Consider the following 25,827-nt stretch of genomic DNA (forward strand, 5'->3'; position numbering starts at 1 on the left):
TGATACGGTTGCCGGGAAACGACCGCTTTCACACAACCAAACTGTTTGTCAGAGTAACATTAACTTTGTGACGGCTCGTAAGGTCCACGGATCCGCTGCAATGGACGACAGAATGGACCTTAATGACTCGGGGTTATGTCTCCCAGTGCAGTAGTTGAGCAGAGTTAAATGGACATGTCGATATTGGTTGCCCGCCTCCGAATCCAGTGGCGCTTAGCGACTTGATTTTATTTTCTGTCAATATTTTAATGTTGCCTTTCAACTTTTAGTAAATACTGTTATTATGTTATATAAAGATTAAGCTTAAGATTCACGGTGTCGTTTTGACGCAGCAGAAACCTGCGTGAATTAGGCGCAGGAAAAAAGAAAAGAAACGGCCGTCTTATCTTTTACGCGAAGTCAAAATTTTCCCGGAGTCGGGACAAGGACAAGCGTACGCTGATGGTCCCTCTTGAGGCTCGGCATTAGGAACGTAAATAGCCTAACTGGCAACGACCCCTCCCTCATGTGGGACCCCTCTGGCCCCCTTCCTACTTTTTGGAGACCCATACTATTCCCTTATCTTTTCTTCTTTTCCCTCCAAATGGATTTCTGAGTCTTGGAAGATGAAACGAGATATTGCAGAGGAAGGCTAAAAGTTGGTTGTGTGCGGTGATTTGAGCGCCAGTGTTTAGGAGATTTCTTTTTTTTTTTCTTTCTTTCTTTTCTTTTCTTTCTTTCTTTTCTTTTCTTTTCCATTCCGATGGGATCAGGGAGGTTGCGGGAGAGGAAGCGAGGAGGTTTTATGACGAGGTTTTTGTTTTCTTGCCATTCCTTCTCAGCCATTTTAAGAGGAAGTAGGCCCGAATATTCTCTTTAGTTTTAAATAGAACTTGAAAACAATATAATATATATATATATATATATATATATATATATATATGCATATATATATTATATATATATATATATGTGTGTGTGTATATATATATATATATATATATATATATATATATATATATATATATATATATATATATATTATATATATATATATATATATATATATAATATATATATATATATATATATACACATATACATTATGATATATATATATATGTATATATATATATATATATATATATATATATATATATATATATATACATATATACATATATATATATATATATATATATATATATATTATATATATATATATATTATATATATATATATATATATATATAATATATATATATATATATATATATATATATATATATATATATATATATATATATATATATATATAAGCTGTCCCCGTTAGAAGAAAAATGCATATACATATTGCACTCGCTACGGTTAACCATCGTATATACAACCTGAGAGCCTCATCTTAATTATCCCTAACAGCAGCTGACAAATGATGGGAGACTTGGTCCTTATAAGACCATCTCGCCTCCTTTAGGAGACTGTACGTATAACCTTTCGATGGTATATACTGCCTGAAAAAGATTTTAATTAAGTGATCTATTTTTTACTAAAAACTGCGCTGAAGTCACGCACTGATGTTAGCAGTCAGTTTTGCAAGAAAGACCACGAGGTTTTGTAATCAAACTTTGAGTAGATTTTTGAGTAATTCCGTAAGTAATTTCCTAAATTTTTGAGTAATTCCGTAAGTAATAAAATCTATTTACAATAAACATTATATTCTATTTGTATTTAAATGATAATATTTACTATAGTAGCAGTTACCACAAAGTACGAGTTTCCAACCGATGTGCGCTAACGACAAAGTGCGTCTACCTTCTACTTACTGTTGTGCTGTTGAGAATTTTGTCCGCTTCCTCCGCTGACTGATACAGACGTACTGAAGCTTTTTCACTATAATAGAATTAATATGTTCAAGTTTGCTGTGAGCGAGACTGGTAGGGAATGTGTATTTTAGAATAGCGTTCTGCTGAAATGAATATGTTATAGCGTCAACATGACTACTTATTTATGCTTTGTAAGAGGCCTTGATATCTCGAGTATGCTTTATGCAGCAGAACTACAGGTCACTTATTTTAATGTTAGTAATTATAACTGGAGGTTCATAAATACTTGTCTATGGGTCCATCCGATGGATGCATGAAGAGGGTTAATTTGGTGCTTAGGGATTGCCAGGAAAGTATTAGGGATTTATAAGGAATGTGTGGAGCTGTGGACATAGCGTAAGGTGATGTGATTGTCCGGAGAATTCATGCTGCAGAATTGTGGAGGAAAGGTTAGGAATTGTCAGGAGTTACGTAGCAGCTCTCCAGTTAACTTTTCACATAAGTCGCTGCATTCATGTTCTGGTTATACCGCCACCGAACAAAGGTGCACATATGAGGATTATCTGGAAGTGTATGGTGATTGCGATGAGAGTGTATGGAGATTGTTCGGCAGGGTATTTGTAGATTGCTTAGAGGGTGGAATGGAGACTGCGAGGAGTGTTTGGAGACTCTCAGCTGGCTAGATGGAAACTGACAGAAATGTAACCTAATTTTAAATTATGAAAGGAATGACAGTTTTGATGGAAGGTCTGAGGTATTAATTTAAAACCAGGTAGCACATTCTTTTGTTTTCCCTTTATAAGAGGTGCCTCGGAAGGTGCTAGAATATTTTTATGATAGCTGTGCCATTTTCTTTCTTTTCGCTGTGACCGACCAGAGTCTGCTGACTTCCAGGTACAAACAAGGTCTAAAGAGTTCTTTAGACCTTTGGCACAACATTAACTGCTTCTGCTCAATGAAACTGGGCATGCTCAAGACTCCGTGGGAAATTCAACTTGGCCTGTTTTGCTGGTTGGGGAATTGCTCCAAGCACTGGAAAACACACACACACACACACACACACACACACACACACACACATATATATATATATATATTATATATATATAGATATATATATATATATTATATATATATATCCCGAAGATGGGATAAACATGAAATATTCCACATACTCATGGGTTATATGTGAATATGAGGGAGTGAGAGAAGCAGCTTATATTTCTCGTATATTTTTGCTTCATTAAATACGTATGTCCATGTAAGGGAATGCTGCTAATTTCTTTTTGTGATTAATCTTCATTCAGTTACAGGAATACCTGCTTAATCTAAATAAGTTAATTAATATAAGAATGAGTAAACTAGTGTTAAAAGTAGTTTGTTTTTGAGACTGAGTATTTTCGAGGTTACTGCAATCTAAAATACTACCAAAAGAATAACCCTAGCATCTGCTTAATCACTGCTGCTATTAAAATTATGATTATGATGTAACAGGAATAACAGTTTAATACTACCTATGATGATCATTTGTATTCATCAATATAGTTGCTGCTGTTATTATTATTATAATATGAGGCCTGGCACCACAACCGCTGGAGAATCCCGTATCGGAGCATTTGTAGGAAGGAGGAAAGGGGTTGGGGAGAGGGTGAGGGGAGGTTGTTGGAGGGGAGGAGGGTTTGGGTTTATGCTGCCTCTTGAGTGGCACTAGGCGAGAGTAATCGATAGCAGCGAGGAGCAAGGTAAAAGGGAAGGAGGAGGAGGAGGAGGGGGAGGAGGAGGAGGAGGAGGAGGGGGGGAATGGAGGAGGCGGGGAGTTTATTTTTGCCACGTCCCTCGCCGCTTGCTTTATTCATTCTGGATCGCTGCGTTGTTGTTATTTCTGCTGTGGTTACTTCGGCCGTGATTTTTCAGAGCGTTCCTCATATACTATTTATTTGTGCTATTTAGGACGCATCCTTTTTCTCAAATGTTGACAGGCTATTGGAAGCGTCTCTTACAAATGCTTCATAAACATCTACACACACATACAATATAAATGCAATATATATATATATATATATATATATATATATATATATATATATATATATATATATATATCGTTTACTTCACCTCACAATTTTCCGCCAAGTATGGGGTGTAGCACGAGGCGTGGAAATTTTTGGATCTTAGTAGATCTCCAAGTGAGACTGCTGTCCCTATGCCTCTGTTCCCATACCGTGTTCACTTTAGCTATGATTCTTACGAAAATCGTATGAGCCAAATATATAAAACATTGTTGAGCTTAATTCAAAAACTTATACTCTTCGTATCGCATCAGGTGACAGCTACACTTTCCAGAATTGTTAGGCTTCCTAGCTAGTTTGTAGTTTTCTGAAGAGAAAACTATTGTGTTGTCTTCTCTGTCCGTCCGCAGTTTTTTGTGTCCGCACTGTTTCTGTCCGCCCCGAGATATTAAAAACTACTGAGGCTCGAGAGCTGCAAATTGGTATGCTGATCATCCACCTTCTAGTCATCGAACATACCAAATTACACCCCTGCAGCCTCAGTAGTTTTTATTTTAGGTTAAAGTTAGGTATAATCGTGCATCTGGCAACACTATAGGCCAGGCCACCACCAGCGGGGGTTCAACTTTCATGGACCGCTGCTCATATAACATTATACCGAGACCACCGTAAGATACACCTATTTTCGGTGTCCTTAATTATTCGATGTAAAGAAAACTCGATCTCGCTCCGAAGAAACTTTGGTGCATTTTTTACTTGTTTGTTGGGAGGAGTTTCAGGGTATGGAAAGAATGACAGTAGGTTTCAAGTATAAAGATAAAATTAGCTTGTATGTTTCTGTTGTTCCCCTTGAAAGGAGGTGACTCGGAGAGTGGAAGAATTTTTTCATAGCTGTGCCATTTTGTCTGTTTTGGCTGTCACCGACCAGAGTCAACTGACTTTCTGGTGCTATATTCACTGCTCCGACATGAAGAAACTGGGCACGATCTTTATTCAAATGATAGTTCATTTGCATAGCTTTAGCTTCATAAAGCTCATCTCAGTCGTGTACATGTGCACACACAGACACAGACACACACACACATACACACACACCCCCAACCACCACCACAACACACACACACACACACATATATATATATATATATATATATATATATAATATATATATATAGATATATATATATATATATATATATGACTGGTACAAATGTTTTTTCTGCTACGACAGGAATCTATCTAAGAGAAGGAGCCCATAAAAACCCCAAAGTAAATAGAAGTAAGTACTATATTTCAGAGACTGCTGTCTCTCTCTCTCAAGCAGTCCTCTGAAATATAAGTACTTACTTTCTATATTTTGGCGTTTTATGGGCTCCTTTTATTATAATAATAATAATAATAATAATAATAATAATAATAATAATAATATTAATTATTATTATTATTATTAGTATATATATATATATATATATATATATATATATATATATATATATATATATATATATACCACAAAGAACATTAGGCGATAGTGCCTATACATACAATGACACACAAACTTGTCGGCTTCCTGTTTTCTTAAACTTTTAGACACGGTGTTCAGTTTGGCAATCCTGCACCATCAAGAATGATAACAATTGTCTTTGATCTTAAAATGTAAATAATTATGGAAATCGCATTCCTAAATCTTATACCCCTCCATTTTTTCTGGTGCAAGTGGAAAAATCTTTACTGATCTACTCCTATCTGTAACTGTTTTGGGTTTAAGTGAATAAAATCCTGGATTAGAACAACTGTAAGGCAGAAAGGCTCACTCCACTCACTATTTAGCATTGTTGATGTCTGTTAAGGGTTAGGTGAGAAACACTGCTTTTCTCGTTACTCTGTGACATCCTTCAATTAGTATTTACAGAATAAATGTTAATCAGAATGATCTCATCATCATTTTATGTAAGATTTCTGTAAATTCAATTTCGAAGCATGACACATTTACATTTCAGTATCCTGGATAGCATATATGAGCTGCATTGGTTCAAACCGATATTAGTGCTGCCTGTATCTATTAGTAATCTATGTGATGTATGACGTACTTGATCTATTTCAGAATAATTAATGATTGATAAAAGAGCTATTGTAGATATTGGTTTAAATTACAACAAACTTGTAAGGCCTGGTGCTCTAAGAATAATATTTTTTTTCTTTTCAATGTTGTCCTTGAAAATGCGTTAGCTCTGCATCCGGCTGACGTTATTAGTGTTGCATTTATTTGCGGTCCCTCAATGCGTAATGAACTGGATGCTCCCTTTGACAGAGATCTGGAGCAGATCAGTAAGTGGCTATAATGATGAAAGTGAACAAATGAGGACCATTAATAGATCAGTGGCGTTGATGTAATGCTTGTTGTTACGCCGCTTTATTTAATTAATTAATTAATGGTCCGATCTCGTAACACTCTGCTTTATAATTTACAACACATATTGTATCCGTTCATCTCCGGTGCTCCAAGTTTTCTTTCATTAATGAGAAATTGCTTTAACATCAGCCATGGCCAGCAGATATCTTTACATTTGAGTGCATCGTTAACTTCATGTTTTTCTCAGCCAAATTCATTTTACTTAGAAATATGTATATAGTAAGTGAGTCGATATATATATATATATATATAATATATATATATATATATATATATATATATATATATATATACTTTTATCACACCACCTTGAAATGTTTATATTCACAAACATTACACTAGAAATGTCGTTTGATAGCCCGTTCATTCTACCTCGGAAATAATACCAAAGGAAACTATAACTGATTTGTTAATTCGATCCATGATGTCAGTAACTAACTTCAGTGCAGGGTGCTCCGCTGTTTAAGGAACCACTTATCAATTACGGTTCTCCTTCGGTATCATTTCCGAGATTAACAGGGAACTGGATATTAAACATTTGTAGGTTAGTGTTTGTACACACACAGACACACACAACACACACACACACACCACACACATATATATATATATATATATATATATATATATATATATATATATATATATATGTGTGTGTGTGTGTGTGTGTGTGTGTGTGTGTGTGTGTGTACAAACATTAACTACAAATGCGAATTTCACCTAACTTCACAGCCCACTAGTGAGGCAGGACTGAGCGATCGGGTTCGATCCCAATGTGAGTTCTATACATCATACATACATATATATATATATATATATATATATATATATATATATATATATATATATGAATAACTTGATCACGAAGTATATAAAACGTGATGCTATGTATAAATAAAGGTTTTGCCACGAAGAAAAAAATGAGACGCGAGAGAGCCAAGAACTTTCGGTCTAGCACGACCCTTTACTCAGGCACAACTGAAGGTCGTGCTAGACCGAAAGTTCTTGGCTCCCTCGCCTTTCATTTTTTCCTTCGTGGCAAAAACCTTTATTTAATATATATATATATATATATATATATATATATATATATATATATATATATATATATATATATATTTATATATACACATATATATATGCATTAAGTAATGTACACAAGAGAGAGAGAGAGAGAGAGCTCTTCTGTTCCTTTGAAAGTAAGCACCAGTCAATTCTTGTCCTTAAGGCTGAATGTAGCATGAACGCAGATCGGTCGGTTGTCAGTCACAATCCCTTGAGCTTACGTGTGGACGGTTGAATTATTAACTTGAATTATTCAACAGCACTGATACCGGAGCAATAGTGAGTAATGGCCTCAGTCCAGTGTTTCTGAAGATGCATCTCTGATAACGTGGCAATTATAGGCCACCTACGAAACTCTCCTGAGTGCCATAACTTCCGAGGCCCTGTTAGCTGTCGAGGACTTGTATGTCCAGCGTTTTGTTTTTACGAGGACACGACATGAAGTCTGCTACAAAGCAGCAATAATGAGAAAATACTTAATTTCTCTCAGATAATGCTTCTGTTAGTGTATTCCGTTAGTATTTAAGTATGACAGCATGTATTTACTTAGATTAATTGCTACCATCCTTCACATTCTGACTTCACTCGGCTCCTACAAAGAAATCCATTATAGGGCGGATGGATTCTTTTTCTCATACTTCAACAACTCCACTACTTTTGTGCTCAATGGCTCAGTTATCACTTCCGGCATATGGAATTGCCCATAACGTCTGCGTCAATGCATCAGACGCAATTTTGAGTTCAGTTATCGTAACGGTCATTATAGTTTTCTTGGTTTTTTAATGTGTAAATGCATTTAAGCGTGATTCAGTTTTTAAGTTTAACTTAGTTTCCATTTTTAGTTTCATTATGATTTATATATGTTTCTTTTAATTATCTGCTCTGAATGCTACTTTTTTATATAGATGTCCTGATGATGTGACCATGGGTCAAGAAACGCGTTGACAATAAATGTATTCACTGGATATGTATGTGTGTACCTGCGCCCTTCTCCTGCCTACTATAGTGCCTTTTGATGTGTGGATTATATTATATACTAATATATATATATATATATATATATATATTATGATATATATATATATATAGTATATATACATATATTTATATATATATATATATATATAATATATATATATTATATATATATATTATATATATAACATACAATAATTATATATATATATTATTGTTTATAATAATATATAATATATTATATATTAATTATATATATAATAATATGTAAGTGTTTGTATGTATATATATGACCTGCGTCTGTATGTGAGTTAGAGAGATCGATAAACAGATAGATGGAGAGAGAGAAGGAGAGCAAGGCACTGAAGCATTTCACAGAAATTGACTAATTCTCTTTCAGCAACGAAGCAGCGATTCACCTGAGGAAATATGAAAACACTTTAATTAAACAAAGTAAAGGTGTAATAAGGGTATCCATCAAGATGACGCGCAGGTATGATAGATCACAAAAGAGTATCGACAAGGGTATCGCATTCACCAACAACAAACCAATAACGACTCTGTTTTGCCCACATTCACTTTCGAGAGCTCCTGTTCCGAGTGACGGAGGCATCATCATCATTATTATGAAGGAAAGAGAGAGAGAGAGAGAGAGAGAGAGAGAGAGAGAGAGAGAGAGAGAGAGAGAGACTGTGCTGAAGTCTATATGTTGGAGGTGAAAAATATGAAGATGAGAGAGAGAGAGAGAGAGAGAGAGAGAGAGAGAGAGAGAGAGAGAGAGAGAGAGAGAGAGAGAACTCTAGATGATTAGATACTTCGTAGTCTACCTATGGACAAAATCTTTTTTTTTTATCTTTGAAAGGAACATCATTTATAATGTAACGAAAAAGAAATGACACTGCATTAATTATTATTAAACTATACTGTACTATCATTTTTTCTTTGATTCTCTGTTTTAGTTCTTTGAATTGTTTTCATTTGAACATATGGCACAAAACGCACATAGAGACAGATATATTCACACACACACACACACACACACATTAACAGTTGTGAGGGATAAGTGACACAACATGGCCAGTACGGCAAAATAACAGTTGTAGAAAGAATCCCGTCACGCGAACGTTGGGACTTGGCTACCCGATGACTGATCCCACTTCCAGACGCGACACGGAAAAGCCGTTTTTGAGGAAATCGTTACTGTGTATGTTTATTGTTTATTTATTTATCGACCATTTATTTCCTTGTGTCTAAATATGATTCAGCGTTTATTCATACAATATGTTGCAACATTGTGCTTTATCACAAGAGCCCTCGCTAGGATAGTATCTGCCTAACACATGTTATCGTTAATTGCGGAAAATATTACCATTTTTCCGTGATCTCCAAAAGCCAACATCTTCCAGTCATTTTAGTTTTCTGTTAAAAAAAAAAAAAAAAAAAAAAAAAAAAAAAAAAAAAACAGATGGCTTTGTCAACCCGTCCGCACTTTTTCAAGCCACCTTCAGATCTTAAAAACTACTGAGGCTAGAGGGCTGCAAATTGGTAGGTTGATCATCCACCCTCCAATCATCAAACATGCCAGATTGCAGCCCTCTAGCATCAGTATATCTTTTATTTTTTTTATTTTACTTTAGCTTAAAGTTAGCCATAAGCGGCGGTCTGGCAGCGAAATAGGACAGCCACCACTGGTCTGTGGTTAAAGTTTCATTGGCCCCGGCTTGTACAGCACATTAAACCGAAACCACCGAAAGATAGCACTATTTTCCATGGCCTTGATCATAAGCTGTACAGAAAACTCGATTGGGCCGAAGAAACTTCGGCGCATTTTTTATTTGTTTCTTTTCATTTGTGAGATGTGACCCCACGACATTCATCATATCCTCAGTATCCAGAATGGTTTGGGTTTCTGACCGAACAACTGAACTCTGTTTTCTGTTTGAAAGAAGGTTTCTGAGGGAACTCACCATTCGCTGCTTGGGTTTGATGAGCGGTCTGTTCTGGCCGTTCATCTTGTAGTAGAGGCCGCAGGCGTTGCACAAGTAGTGGCCGTTGCCGTCCCGACGCCAAAGGGGCGTCGACGTCGCTCCGCAGTTGACGCATTCCCGACCCTCTGTGGGCATTGAATGACAGTAACAGTAGTAGTAGTAGCAACAGTAATATTAGGCATTGGAATCATAGATTAATCTTAGTAATAATGCAAAAGTGATAATAAATATTATTGGGCTCTCATTAACAAGTAATAGTAAATTGAAATGACTAAAGTAAGAACATGGCAAGGTTCACTTTTTTCTAATGATAATCCAGAATGTTGGGATATTGTATGAATCCATTACAATTTATAAATGTGCACTTATACATATATACATACACACACACCTATATATATATATATATATATATATATATATATATATATACATACGTATATATACACATATATATGTAACTTACGTGTACCTGTATGTTTTTAGTGTTTATGCTGATGCACACATACCTACCTGTTCAACAGTACATGCTTGCTCGTATAGATGATCATTGAATTAGTTTATGAACACATACATATATAGTTATACAAACAATGATCATGCCTGTTGTAATAAAAGAGGCAAGTGATTTTATGAGCATTAATTATTTAATTTTTCATCCCCAAATGAACAGTCCTTATATATGTATGTATACATACATACATACATACATACATACATACATACATACATATCATATATATATATATATATATAATATATACATATATATATATATATATATATATATATATATATATATATATATATATATATATATATGTGTGTGTGTGTGTGTGTGTGTGCGTGTGCGTGTGTGTGCGTGAATGTAAGCTTTAAATCACAGTAGCACATGATATCCTCTTGAAGATATTATTATCAAAGACGAAACCGATTTGGAATTACACTCAATTTTCCATTTTTGCTTGTGGCACATTGGACATGTTACCATTAGATCTTAATTATATTTCGTACATCGCATTTCTGGTTTAAAATCCTAATAATAGAGCAAAAAGATGGTTTTCATTAAAGTACTGTGTGCTTTAGTTGTTGACGTAGCCGTGATTGTATCATAATTGGTCGACGCCTGGATTGTAGAGCGCATAAGTAACCTCATAAAATACAAAAAAAATACTAACGTTAGATAACGGAAGGGTTGCAATATGGAAATAATTATAGGTAATATGCATATATATATATATATATATAATATATATATATATATATATATATATATATATATATATATAGCTACCATTACCGATGACGTAAGCAGTTACATATTAATGTTTCATGATCTCTCTACCGGGTAGCACCCTATGTAAAACTAGGCTTCATTAGCGCACTTTCAGATCAGATGTTTTCCGTCCATCCATAACGAGGGCACACTTGTTTTGGAAACGATTGTTCTAGCGCAGAGTAAAGTAATATTTGTGTGTTATGTGTTAATCTCACGAGTGCTTATAGCTGCCATGTGGCAATAATGAATAGGCTGGAGTATACAAAACACTTCTTTCTCTTGTTTTATAGAACAGCCTTGGAGTTGAGTCTTAATATAGTTCATATTTTGACCTAAGCAGCGAATTCTACCTGGTATTTAGGTGATCGCTGCAGGACGCAATTACAGAGGAAGAGGCGCTCTCGAAATCGGCCGCACTTTGGTTTCTCGCTTGCCAAAAAAATTCATTTTTATTCCACTAGTATAAATAGTAATTATAATAGAAGTATAGTGCTGTGTTTGCCATACATACCAGCCTTCGATCATGTCAACCACCCAATCAAATTAGTAAATGGGACTGTTGTATTTGCATATCGCAGTACCATTGGCAGAACTTTAATAAGAAACAGCCCTATATACGACAATGGGGTAGTATATAAAATTCCTTGTGGTTGCAATAAGTTTTAGATTGGACAATCAGCAAAAACTGTTGAGAAACGGATTCCGCAACATAAGTATAGTATTGCTATTAGTAAACATGCTAGAAATGTTTTCTTCCAATTCAGTGGTCTGAAGCAAGAATCCTGTAGTACAGAAACAATAATTTTATAGAGAGAAATCTAATAGAAACGACATGTATTTAGTATAGTGAAAACAATTACTTAATGGCAGCATAAGTTAATTCAAGACAGACCCAGCCTCTCTTCGTATCATGAAAAATCAGTCCAAATTTTGTAATATATTGACTCAAGCTTCACTTAATTACCTATTTAGCCTCATTAGACTGTTCACCTTTTCTGTTGGACGAACTATGTACTAGACCATTTATATTTTATATTATCCTGTAATAGTCGTAAGCACTGTTAGGCATTCTTAGTCCAAAAGGTTCCCCTGAAAGAGGCCTGATGGAAGAAGGAACTGCTGGGGCAAATTAAGAACTCTGTTTCCTTCTTCCTCTGGTTTCTCCTTCGCTTTCATTGTGGAGTACATAGAGATATTTTATCTTCGTGATTGAGAAGAATATAACTCTAGATACACACACACACATATGTATGTATGTATGTATGTATGTATGTATGTATGTATGTGAGTATATGTGTGTGAGTGGACGAAACCATGTATGTGAGAACAATCCGTGTCACATGCTGGTGGGTTCAGTTGTCTTATTTTTGACGAGAAATCATATTCTTTTCATCAGACAGACAGTAGGATAATACAATCCCTCTGAGGCTAAATCACTTTAAAAATATTTCTTGAATTCTTCTTAACAGAATCGTAATAATGAGGAAACTTAAAACCTAAATGGAGGTTTCTCTAATCAGAGTACCGATCAGCCTAATTCCACATTAGGCTTTGGGATCATTGTTTTCTCATTAGGGCTCATTCGGAGATCGTTTAAATCCCCATTGATTTGGCTGGAGGGAGGAAAGGCCTAGGGAAACTGCCTCCAAATCAAATGTCGAATTTTTAAGAATGCAACCCGTCACCCTCGCCTAAATACCCTCACCGCCCGTATGCACTTTGGAGTTGGGAATGGGGCCTACGGACAAAAAACGAATGCAGCTGCTGTTGTGTCTCAGCCTCCTGTATTTGTTTAAACTACCATGTTAGCGTCAGCGTTTTTTTATCATATTGGGATTTAATTCTTGAATCTTGTTGACGGTTTTTATAGTATGAAGTTTTTATGGTATTCTGTTATGAACGATTGTCACAAATAATTTCTTGTGTTATTCAAGTTAGAAAACAGATTATCAAAATATTGAGAAATGCATTACACGCTGCACTGAACCCCGTAGCCAAACCCACTAATTGTCAAAAGAATCAGTAACGCATTGTAGCTACTGTCGCACGAATCTTACGGTTTCTTTTTTCTTAGCTGTCATTTTGAGACATTTTGTTAATTAAAGGTGTAAATTCAACAGTGAATCACGAGCAGGATATGTTTGCTTCGTTGTCCTGGTGAAATGGTACATTATATTCTGATTTATACGATTTTGAGTAAAGACAGAAATTGAGAGAATAGAAGAATAGAAAGGTTAAAATAATTGGTAAAAGTGATGTCTTTATATTATCTTCATGCACACAAACTAGTACTGAGTAGCTTACAAATTATTTTGAAACATCAGTTAAATCTCATATATGGGTAGATTACCAAAGATTCCCCACTAGTGGTCAGTAGTCAAATTTTAATGCAAGTCGAATTTGTGATGCAAAATTACAATATTTATTTAGATTTCTTTTCTGAAGTTATTAGCGTAATCACTCCTGAGAATTCTTCTAGAAACAGAAATCCTCTTCTACTTGTATGCCTGTATAGAAATGTTCTGTAAAGTACTATTAGGGTGACTAGTTTTCATTTTTGTTAATTTAGGTGCGTTTCGGAATAAAACCTTGAAGCATCAAAATGAAAGCAGCTGAGAATTAAATAGTAAGTTAACTGTCTCCTTGTAGTCTAATGTGTGAATAGTATAAGTTTATGGATTGCTTACATTTATGAGTTACAGTTGTACATTTGAAAATATACATATCCGCATACATTGTTATAGTTCAACGAAAATACAAAGTGCAAAAAAAAAAAAAAAAAATCATGCCCTCATGCCCAGTTCCATGTTCAAAAACATGTAATCGTTTGTCTTAGGTTATCCTAATAACTACAGAGTACCAATCTTGGAACACTTGCGGCAGACAAACCCTTCCTTGTCAGCATGTAGCATCTCGGTTAATAGGTTATGTTCAGCAAACCAGTAACGAGAAATACATTCGTATTTTCTATAAATGTGCTGCAAGCTCCTTACGTTTGAAAATACCTTCCTACATACTTATTTTTACAAAAACCGGGTTACTCAAGTCGATCAAAGAATCAATTTGGAGGCTTCTAAGATAATGACCTGCTATTTTCAATTCCATATTTTCTTGTGAGTTGATGAGTTGATGAGGCACAATCAGAGAGAGAGAGAGAGAGAGAGAGAGAGAGAGAGAGAGAGAGAGAGAGAGAGAGAGAGAGAGAGAGAGAGAGAGAATTTCTGCATAAAGATGAAGTTAGCAGTTCGGGTAAGAAATAGTAAAGAGAAAGTAGAGAATGTTTGTGAAATCATTAGGATATGAACAATGGAAGATTCACCTATGTGTTTTGTGGGAGAAAATATAAGTGTGATATAACGAGTTGGGAAAACTACAAATGTAACCAACAGAGGCAAAGCATAATATGAAGGGTTATTAAGACTTGTCTGATTTCAGGCACGAAGTTTTGTTATTACTCTTAACAGCAAATAAAACAGATGCCGATTGTACGTAAACGTAAAACATTGAAAATTTTCGGTTAGAAATGGTGACCCGAAAAATTACGGTCAAGCAACTTACATCTTATGTAAATTACATTATTCTGGAACTAAAATAAAGAGAATTCGCATTTGTGTTGTATTTTTTTCATTATTTTTCCACCCAGACAGGCAAACGAGTGAGCATCTGCAATTCTTGAAGCTTGTCATGTCCTAACAGTTTGCTTCGTTTTGTCGTCACTTCTAGTCGGTATATTTTCTCAAGATACCTGCAAGTTTTCCCTTATTGCGAATAAACCTTAGGGATTAATGCACATAGCAATTATAATTTTATATAATCTAGCAACGATATATCTAGTCGATCGTAGTCGATCGTAGTCGATCGTTAACCTTATCTGTTTATTATAAAGCTATAACGTTTCTTGATGGTTTCTGACACATTCTGCTTTTAATGTCGTTGTCTGTACCAGAATCATGCAATGAGCAAGAATAAAGCACTGAGATAAGCTGGGGATCACCCAAAATATTTGTCATTTTAGTTAGTGGTTGTTTCATTTTAATAGTAAAAAATCATTGCAATTCAATACCTGCATTTACGGACGGGAGGCACAGCTCTGGCTGCACCCGCTTCATTGACCTCTGGTATATTGCTACTTACACTGTCCTAGTGATTGCTCGAGAACTGATGTGCATAAGAACGCCTAATCGAGAGTGAATCAAATTCATGAAGAATGATATAGTATTGAGTTGTGGTATTTGCTCTATTCTACTAAGTGGTCTTTAGCCACGCCTTCTATAATGATGCAAGATAATAGTTATATACACAATTTTCGAGTACGGTGTGTTTAAACGTGTTCCAAGCGGTTACGTACGAACTTGATTGTTTCAGGTAATAGATCCTACTTGGATTAAGAGTAAATAGAGACTCCAAAGAAAATATTCAGATGTCTGCTTATGAGAATCTGTTCGTTAGTACCTGTTCTTGACTTCGTTATTTCTAGAGAAACTGACTTCAACAATTATGTAAATAATCCAAGGTAGGACCATTTCATCAGATCGGCTCGATATGCGTGGAACATGAATCATAACCATCGGAGAAGGTACTTTTTATCAATACTCAATATTTTGACAAATATTTTGGCTAATCAGAATGCATATTGTCCCATGAGTTACAGCAGTTTTCTTAAATAATAGCTGGAGTTGAGACGGTGATTAAGTGGCTCGAAAAAAAGCCTGCAAATAAACACCAGTATGGCGACCTGAGACTGAAAGAGTTAAAAGAGGCATAAGTCATTGGAAATTCTTCTATAATCATTTAAAAGCTAATTAGGAAACTATCTAGTAGGAAGCTCTTAAAAAAGTGAAGTATCAAAGATATGACGGGCATGTTTTTCAATCGTCTGTTTTATGAATACATTTTCCGAGTTACTACTTATCTATTTTGCATGAAAATAGTTGTGCCTTTTTTTCCTTCCTCTTCTATGAAAGGGGATCAGTTCGCACACACCCGTACCCTGTCCAGAACAGGTAGTATCGACCAGATTATCATAAGCAGACATCTGAAAATTTTCTTTGATGTATCTATTTCCTCTTAAATCAAGGATATATTACCTGAAACAATCAAGTTCCTACATACATACGTACATACATATATATATGTATGTATGTATGTATGTACGATTGTATGTATGCTTGTATACATACACTCATATATACGTTGATTAAATTTACGGTGTTACATAACAGAAATTTTAGGGAGAAAATTTCAGCAATTCATGAGTTTTATTGCTTTTGAAGTGTGATAATCTGTAGCTGGAATATGGGTCATGGTGCTTTTGACACACACACACAATATATATATCTGTCAGTATGCGTATGTATGCATTCATTCAAAGTTTCGAACACTCTTATGGAAGAAGCCTAAAATATTGCTTGTTTGTAAATGAAGATCACAGATCAGCACTCGGCCAGAGGTTCATACCCATAGTCAAACGTTTTATAGAAGCAACTAGTCAGAGATACAGGGAGCGGCGAGTGCCAGTGATGAATAAGAAAAAAAAAGGGATTTTCGGTAAAGAAGTTTCTACATTCTGAGTGTATATATTGAATAATGGCTTAACACTCGAGTGGTCAGCGCTCTTTGAGAGCACTGAAGGCTGGAGATAGCTTGAACTATTTGCTCATTAGCGGTTATGGAACCCTTTAGAAAAAGACAGTGTTAATACCTTCCTTTCGTTTGGGAACTTGTTATAACGAAAGCAAGGGTAAACGTTCTTAAAACTTAATGGATAAGCCTTACCTGGATCTAGAGTATCAATCATATTTTCAATGTCCATTGTTTAAAAAAGCGGAAAGTGGTTCTGGATGACGAGCATCAAGAAGATTGACACCAAAAATGGACTCTTTGGCGTTAAAGCCTTTTAAAGTAGCTATGATGTGACTTTAAAGATAAATAACAGACTCCCATCATCACGTAATAGTCTTTGTAGCTTCTGGAAATTAGAATGCACTATTATTAGTTGTTCATATGTTAAACTCTTAGTATTTGCGATACATTCTTGAATATTAGCTCCGATTTTAAGCTTTCCGTGAGAGAAGGTCAGGTTAGATACATGATAAATATTTATTCAGTATCTTGATGAGATGGAGCCGAGCATTAATACCAAACATCTCCATAACTTTACGGTCTCTTTCTATTATCTCCAGGGGTTCATCTCAGAGCCAGGAGTAATATTAAGAGTACATTGTAACACTATTAATTCTGTCCAGAGAGACGCTGATTACCGTAGGTGTTTAGGGAAAACACACTCTGGCCCTATTGACCTGAGCAGTCAATTATTTACCTGACAGTTAACCGACTATAGTGGGTGGCAGCCAAGATGAAGGTAGTGGAGCTAGTAACTTACATACAAAAATGCTTTTTGACGATCAGGAGAATATCATCATTTGGCGCCGAACATCGGGTAAAAGCCATTTGGACCCAATATATGACCATTTTATTTCTTTGCAACTGGATTTTCAGGGACGTATGTTTGCAAACGTAATAAGGTTAATCTGCCGCGTCCATGACAGTTTTCCTAGACCCAAGTTAGATTTGGCTTACTGAACTTTGACCGGTGCATTAGTCTGCACTTCTAATTCTATAGCATTAAAAGATTCAGTTTACGCAGCCTCGTAAGAAAAGGGAGAAGGCTTCTATTTCTCCAAATTTGTCATTTCTAGCGTGATTCTTTGCAGGATTGACCTTTAGTGTTTCATTACTCCTGCTGCTTCCTCATTTTTTATCGTGAGGGTTTCAGGAAGTGATCATAAAAGCATGTGAGAGTTGGAATGACTAGGTTTCAGGGAAATGGAATGTTTGGGCATTCTTGCATATATTATGTTGCAGGCACGTCCAATCTATCATTTTTTTTTATCTTTCTGTCTGTTTGCTTATATAGTATCTGCTGACTTCTGTGAATCATATTTACACATATTTCACTTACATGCTATTATGCATTCCCTAAATATAAATGCACTGCACTTTCATTAACCCGTTACATGTTAATTCAAACAATTTGTAGTTCTTTGTGTGAACTTGCCTAGAATAACATTTAAATGTAACGCGTCTGTCTCATGTGTCACTAATTACTGTGGATGACATGCACAAACGAGGAGGTCCTTTTTCTAATTTCTATCTTTTATCGTTTCAAGTATGTGCCGTCATGCCGTTTATTTATTTTTTTCCTTCAGTAACAGATGGATAATCTTTGTCTTTCCGAATGTCACAAATTAGGCTTCTGAGTTGAAGATGGCTCTTCTCTCTCTCTCTCTCTCTCTCTCTCTCTCTCTCTCTCTCTCTCTCTCTCTCTCTCTCTTTCTCTCTCTCTCTCTCTCTCGTTGTCCAATTTGTATTTAATGGCTGGCGTTATTACTCTGAAAGAACTCGTTATGAAGAATTAATGCGTGATTTGTTATGCCGACAAATAAGGTATCAAAATAAAAAATTTGGTAACCAAGGACATCTTTTTGTAATGAACAAAAAAGGACAAAGTAAATTCCTATTAAGTTTCTTCTGAAAATCTTTACGAAACTTGTTCATGCTGCACTCTGTGAAGAAAATATGTAACATGAATCGAAGTTTTATTCTGTAACATTGGAAAAACTATGTTCTCATTCTCTTGTATAGTAAATGTTACGGAAAGAAATAAGCACCTGCTGAAGATGAATGAAGCATGTAACACTGTCGCATTGTACTCTAGCCTTCAGGAAATATATTGATATTACAGATTCTTTGATCTATAAATTGTTATCAAAGAACCAGCACTAACTTATGTCAATTTAAGCCTACCTTTTTTCAAGATTTCCTCACCATTTAGTATACATTCTTAAGTAATTTGGAACGAAGACATACCTCATCTTTACCTAAGAAGGCTTATTCTAAAACATTTTTTCATTATATGTAAATATGTCAATAATAGCGTATTAAATATAGAAATGAATTCCCATCTCACACTGGCGTCGAACCCACAAGCTCTCTAGTCAGAGATGAGAGAACATCTAACCATACTAGACAGATGAGAAAAGAATTTGAGACCTAAGTATTTACTTAGTGCTTGAAGAGGTACCTGGGCAGTCTTAACAACTATCACCAGTGACTTTTACCTAGCATCCCGACTAACCAACCCTACTGCCTGAATACTGTAACAATAAAAACAAATATCTGTATCGAACCCAGTACCTCCCGGGTGAGAGATGCAGGTGCTTGCAACCAAGTCACAGTATCTGAAAAGAACGAAGAGCCTAAGTATGTACTTGCCCAGTACTAGGTGTTACCAGGACAAGCTGGACATCTTTCACCGGTTAGTTTTATATAGTTTCCTTATCAACCAGGGACCCCAGTGAATCATTGCCAAACTCATACTGTAATTGCTGAATTGTGGATGCACCTATTTTGTAAGAAAATATCCACGAAATGAGGAACTTCATACCTGTGAAAAGGTTTATTATCAGCGTGTTGTACGCACCACACTCAATGGGACATTCTTTCCCCTTACTACTCCTGATAATAATGCCGTAACTTTTCTAAAACTCCTGCATTCCATCTATCCAACTCTTTCCATGTTGTCTTTCCTCCTGCCTTTTAAAGCTCCCATATTATTCTATCTTTTCACCAACTTTTTGTCTTTTCCAAGGCAGAACTATCTCAAAACATTCTGATGCATTTGTTCACCAAAGGTAATCTTTTCACCGCTTCATTTGCCTCAACTTTTCTCACCCTTTCAAGTCTTCATACTTAACATATGGCATAAAAAATCAAATCTGCAGCTTCTATCTTTAACTTTCTATATGTATGCTTATATATATATATACATGCACACACACACACGCACACACAGCACACACACACACACACACACATATATATATATATAATATATATATATATATATATATATATATATATATATATATATATATATTTGAGAGTGATATATGCATAGATCTATAAAACTGTTGTAACACTGCGGAAGGTTTTTACTTTGAACACGTGATTTCTGCAATGAAACAGCTTACCGATGAACAATATACATAAAAGCTGTGTGTGCTTTTATGTATATTGTTTATCGGTAAGCTGTTTCATTGCAGAAATCACGTGTTCAAAGTAAAAACCTTCCGCAGTGTTACAACAGTTTTATAGATCTATGCATATATCACTCTCAAATATTACCCCACTGAGTTCTGTTTTGGACGTACTCACACTAATGTATATCACCGATGCCTGAGGCGTTCGTACTACAAGTATTGGTAGCACTCAACCGTCCATCACTTCACACCTGCTAAGTAACGACGACTGGAAACCTCAAGTGATATAATGGCTGAAGCCACTACATACCATTGCGTAAATATATTGCCCGATGATGTTCAAACAATAATCATATAAGTACACATGTGGAATACCCTCTGATAAACATGTTTTGTAGTAATGTTTTTAATGGTTGGACGCGCCTCTAGTAGTTTAATGAGGAACGATGACATATTTTTCTGCTGCAGATTAGCTTTGGAACAGATTTCAAAAACTGAGTTGTCTTGTATATCTTTTCTTTTTGCCTTGTAAATTTAATGTTAAAAATAAGACATATGTAAGGAATATCCTTATCACAAGAGCAAAATCCAAGGAAATACTGTCATACTGCATAGATAGAAAAAATTCCTTTTAGTTTTCTGTAAAAGGAAACTTTTGCGACGGCTTTGTCTGTCCGTCAGCACTTTTTCTATCCGCCCTCAGATCTTGAATACTACTAAGGTTAGAGGGCTGCAAATTGGTGTGTTGATTATCGACCATCCAATCACCAAACACACCAAAGTGCAACTCTCTAGCATTAGTAGTTTCTATCTTATTCAAAGTGAAAATTAGAGTTTCATGGGCCGTGACTGAAATTCTCATACAGTATTATACGTTGGGCAGAAAAATCGATTGCTCCGAAGAAACTTCTATGCATATTTTTTTTTTTTTTTTTTTTACTTTAACTACTGATGTTTTATACGGTGGCCTAAGTATCCAAATAAATTGAATCAAAGTTTATTCCCTAGAAAAACGTAAACAACGGAGGTGAAAATAATCACCGGAAAACTCTCCGAACGGAAGTTAGATAGCAATTCAACAAATACAGATAATTCCGGCGTCGAAATGTCCTTATCTGCAGTCACAATTAAATGTTAACCACAAAAACTGGATGAGGAAAGATCTAACTTATATCACTCAATTTTAATTAGACTTTTTTTTATGAAAAGTTACGTAAGTATGAATGATCAGAATTCAGATGAAACTCGTGTACTCTTCTAGCTAAACAAATTATTATTATTTTGTTTTCGAAGTATTAGTGTCGTTTGTCAACGCACCTAAAGAAAGGTTCTTGAAAATATATTGAATTTTATAGTAGACTAAGGAACATTCCTAATTTATTCAAATAAAATGCCATATAAAGTTTGTTTCCATTGATATAGTGGTTCGACGATGGCAGCACCTTTTCCCCCAAAGCCGGGCAGTGGAATGATCTTTCGTTCTGTTTTCCTTACTCTTATAACCTTCCAACCTTCAGGAGGCAGCTTTTGAAGTTTCTCCCCCAACCACTGGTTTTGCCAACAGCTTCTTTTTCTTTAGTCACCTCGACCAGGGCCATATAGGCACTAAATGGGCTGTACCTTTGCCCTGGCTACATTAAGGAACCCAAACTCTTTGCTGATCCCACTTTCCGATCAGAATCTTTGTGCAGAGCATCGGAGATAATCGGTGATCCGTCTGTTCCCCGAACAGTGAATTGAAAATCAAGTAATAAGCTTCTTGCCTTCTCTCTCAATCGCATCAGACTCTGCTCGTAGTTTCGACGTACAATCATTTATTCTAATCATTCTGGTTTCAGGGAAACATTAGGGGCATAGCTTGATTTGAATCTATTCGCTGATCTACTAAGTAATTTTGTTAATCCCTTTCTCGGGTACGCACTCGGATAATCTATTTTAATAACCGAAGTCATTTTTTGAATCACTGGGTATTCTTTCACTACCAGTATACATTACATTACGTTTACTTATTTATAGATCATACTTTTAAATGCAGCTTCATACTGTAATAACATTAGTCTTATTTTAAATGACATTGATGACTGAGCCAATAAGTTTACCATATTTGGCTCTCTCTCTCTCTCTCTCTCTCTCTCTCTCTCTCTCTCTCTCCCCTTTACCTTCAAAGAGATTCTTTCGCAGTTAAATCGAGCAAATAAAATGATAATTCCGTCACACCAAATTCTTGATGATGTCTTCGATAAGAGACTCGAGTGACGTGGCGCTGTTATGGCAGCCTTTGTAAAGACTTTCTCAAGAGCGACACATTTTATGGTTATTGTTGTACAATGTTTATTCTCTCCCAAATTCATCTTACTCTTATTGACCCAAATTGGAGGGACAGGATTTATTTTTTCTCCTGTATTTGAAATAGCGATTAATATACTGATCACTGTCAGCATCAACCTCATTAGCGTTGTCATTGTCATCATAAGTGCTTGGTATGGTTGATCGAGTTTATGCAATAATGGTTTTCCTTAAAGAAGTTGGTTTAAGAGTATTAGGGAATTATCAGTTTTGATATTGTGTAATATAATACGTGACTTTCAAAATGTCGCCAAAGAACACGACTGCAATTAAAAAAAAAACTGCCGTGTTAAGAATTTTCAGCTGTTATTTTTGGCGCAATTTTAGAGAGTGGATATAACGCAACACGATTTGACATGCCTATAAATGTACTTGGATGTTTATTATTGTATATACGTCCATAAATTATTTGACGTGTGAACTTATAAATCAGACCACCGCTTCGTCATCTTACCACCATTTACAGATCGCAGGTGTTCATGAGCCTGTGCTGGTATAAGGATGGTTTAATCTGTAAATCCAAATACTATTTCAGTCATTTGGCGCACATTTCGAAGTATATAGCGAAATGGCTGCTTGGCCTTGCATCCCTCTTCATAAGGTAGTCCATGAATAATGTGTAGTTGTTTGTTTGATCGTATTCCGATCTGCTTGTATCGCATCAGAATACAGTTTTCTATGGTTACAAGATAATAATTCTATATATCAAACTTTGCAGGAAATATCTACATTGTGTAATTGAGAAAGCACTACAACTACTAAAAGTCATTCAATGAGGTTGAAAGCATTGTACAGCGCAATTCGAAAAAGATGCTACAAATGGCAAGGCAGAAAAGATCAAGTTTATTATTTTTGTACTGGATTACTGTGAATATTCTAAACTAAAGAAAACGTTGTGTTAAGAAAAGTGATGCTAGTGCTTGATTAGCATTTGGTGTAAAGTCAGTGCTCTTAATTAAAAGAGGAAAAACTTAATCTCTTATTTCAAATAAGGCGCAAGTCAGTTTCTCTGTACAAATGTTTATTGAATCTTAAGCTTGCACATTAGGAGGCGCCAGTGAAAGCCATTACCGAATAAGATCGGCAGATGAATTGAGCTAGGACTGAACTACATGTTAGCTGTAAAATGAGACAGCATTGTCGATGACTGCTGAAAGGAAGGAAGGGCTAAGATAAGAGTGTTTTGGTGACGGCGATGGCACTGTGCATTAGTATGTCTCTGGTGCAGAGTCAGGCCCGAATTTTTTGTCTTACCCGTGTTGGTCTTGGTTTTAGTTTTATTCTTCGAGGCGGATGATGGGTTGTTGGATGATGGATCGCGTCCGGGAGTTGGAGGGGGATCGGGGGCGGTGGGATAGTAAACGTCCTCGTGAGCCGGAAGATAGGCTTCGTAAGCTCCTATCGAGGGAGTGTTTGAGGAGGAGGAGGAGGAGGTGGAGGAAGAGGTCGAGGTTGTGAAAGCGGTTGTAGCCATGACGGGGGAAGTGGTTGAGAGTGAGGAGGAGTGAAGGACATAATCGTCCATTTGATGGGAAATGATTGAGGGGGCGGATGAGGAGGATGGGTCAACGTGTGGCGCACAAGAAGAGATATGAGTAAGTTGTTGGTGATGATGGGGCAAAGGTGGATCAGTGAGGAGGCTGTATTCGTCGCTACCTTCGCGTTTGGAGACGCCCAAGATGCCCATTGGGTGGACGGGGAGTAAGGGAGGAGGTCCAGACTTGAGCTCGCCCATGGCGACCTCAAGGGCTGGTGGTGGGTGGATTTGGCTGTTAGATGAGGTCACCAGACTGTAGTCATGGGTGGCAACGGTGGCCCCGACAACGGGGTCTGGAGTGGCGTCCTTCGGGGGCGTGGGCGGGAACGTGAAGAGGTGAGTGGGATGGAGAGGCGCTTGTGGCGGAGCCCTTGAGAGAGGAGGAACCCACGAGACTGTAGGCGTGTGTGTCAGACCCCCGTTTACGCCTAGGCCACCTACGCCCACGGTTCTAGTATGTTCAGGAAACCAAGAGGCGTGGAGGGGAGTTGGGTAGTGGGGCCTCACAGGACTTCCTCCACTCACCCGACCTGCGAAGGAGAAAAGAGATTTTTCATAAGTGTCTGATTTGTACTTGTAGAAAATTATATTTATTGCAAAATCGTCGTCTTAACGGTAATGGGGATTAAATTTCTCAAATTATTCAGTTAGACGAATCGTAACCTTTTTGTTGATAACTTTTCTCAGAGGTACTCTAGAGATTCGTAACTACTTAATTAAAGGAAACTATTTATAACTAATTTAGAATTGCTTTCCCCGCTTAAATCTGCTATGTAGGATCTAAAGATTACTCAAGAAGAACGCAATAAATGACTGACAGTTTATAGTTGCATCTTAGAAATGACAGGATATTTCAAGCATAGTGAAAATATTTCGAAGAGAAACTTTTTTCCAGTTATTTTTAGTTTCCCGTAAAAGTAAACTACTGAGATGGCATTCTGTCCGTCCGCACTTTTTCTGTCCGCCCTCAGATCTTAAAATCTACTGAGCCTGGAGGACTGCAAATTGGTATGCTGATCATCCATCCTCCAATCATCAAGCATACCAAATTGCAACCCTCTAGTCTTAGGAGTTTTTATTTGATTTAAGGTTAAGATTAGCTATGGATCGTGCATCTGGCACCACTGTGTTCAATTCCAGAGGCGTCGCCGATACACTTTTATTTGATCGCATCTGGGGAACAACTGAGCGCTGTATAGAAAACTCGATTGCGCCAAAGAAAGCTCGGCGAATTTTTTTTTTAGATTGTTTTATGTTGAAATAGTGAGATACCGGTAAATTGCATTACATCGATTTCGAAGTAGTAATGTTAAAGTGGGGTGGAATGATGCCACTGGATAGCGATGCTTTGAAGTACTAGAGAAGAAATCGC

The 25,827-nt window shown here is 36.2% G+C and overlaps 1 protein-coding gene across 2 annotated transcripts in view; it reads right to left on the reverse strand.

The window, feature by feature from the left end:
* Positions 1–25,827, reverse strand: part of LOC135196199 (GATA-binding factor 1-A-like) — a 257,512-nt gene that overhangs the window by 150,163 nt on the left and 81,522 nt on the right. The window contains exons 3-4 of one of the 2 annotated variants that reach the window (XM_064222803.1): positions 24,173–24,985; positions 10,232–10,377 (exon numbers count right to left, since the gene is read on the reverse strand). In XM_064222803.1, coding sequence (XP_064078873.1) covers positions 10,232–10,377; positions 24,173–24,985 — 959 coding nt within the window. The remainder of the gene's footprint in view (positions 1–10,231; positions 10,378–24,172; positions 24,986–25,827) is intronic. The other variant, XM_064222804.1, reaches the window with a different exon arrangement.

The sequence above is a fragment of the Macrobrachium nipponense genome, chromosome 17 (genome assembly GCF_015104395.2).
Source record: "Macrobrachium nipponense isolate FS-2020 chromosome 17, ASM1510439v2, whole genome shotgun sequence".
NCBI lineage: Eukaryota > Metazoa > Arthropoda > Malacostraca > Decapoda > Palaemonidae > Macrobrachium > Macrobrachium nipponense.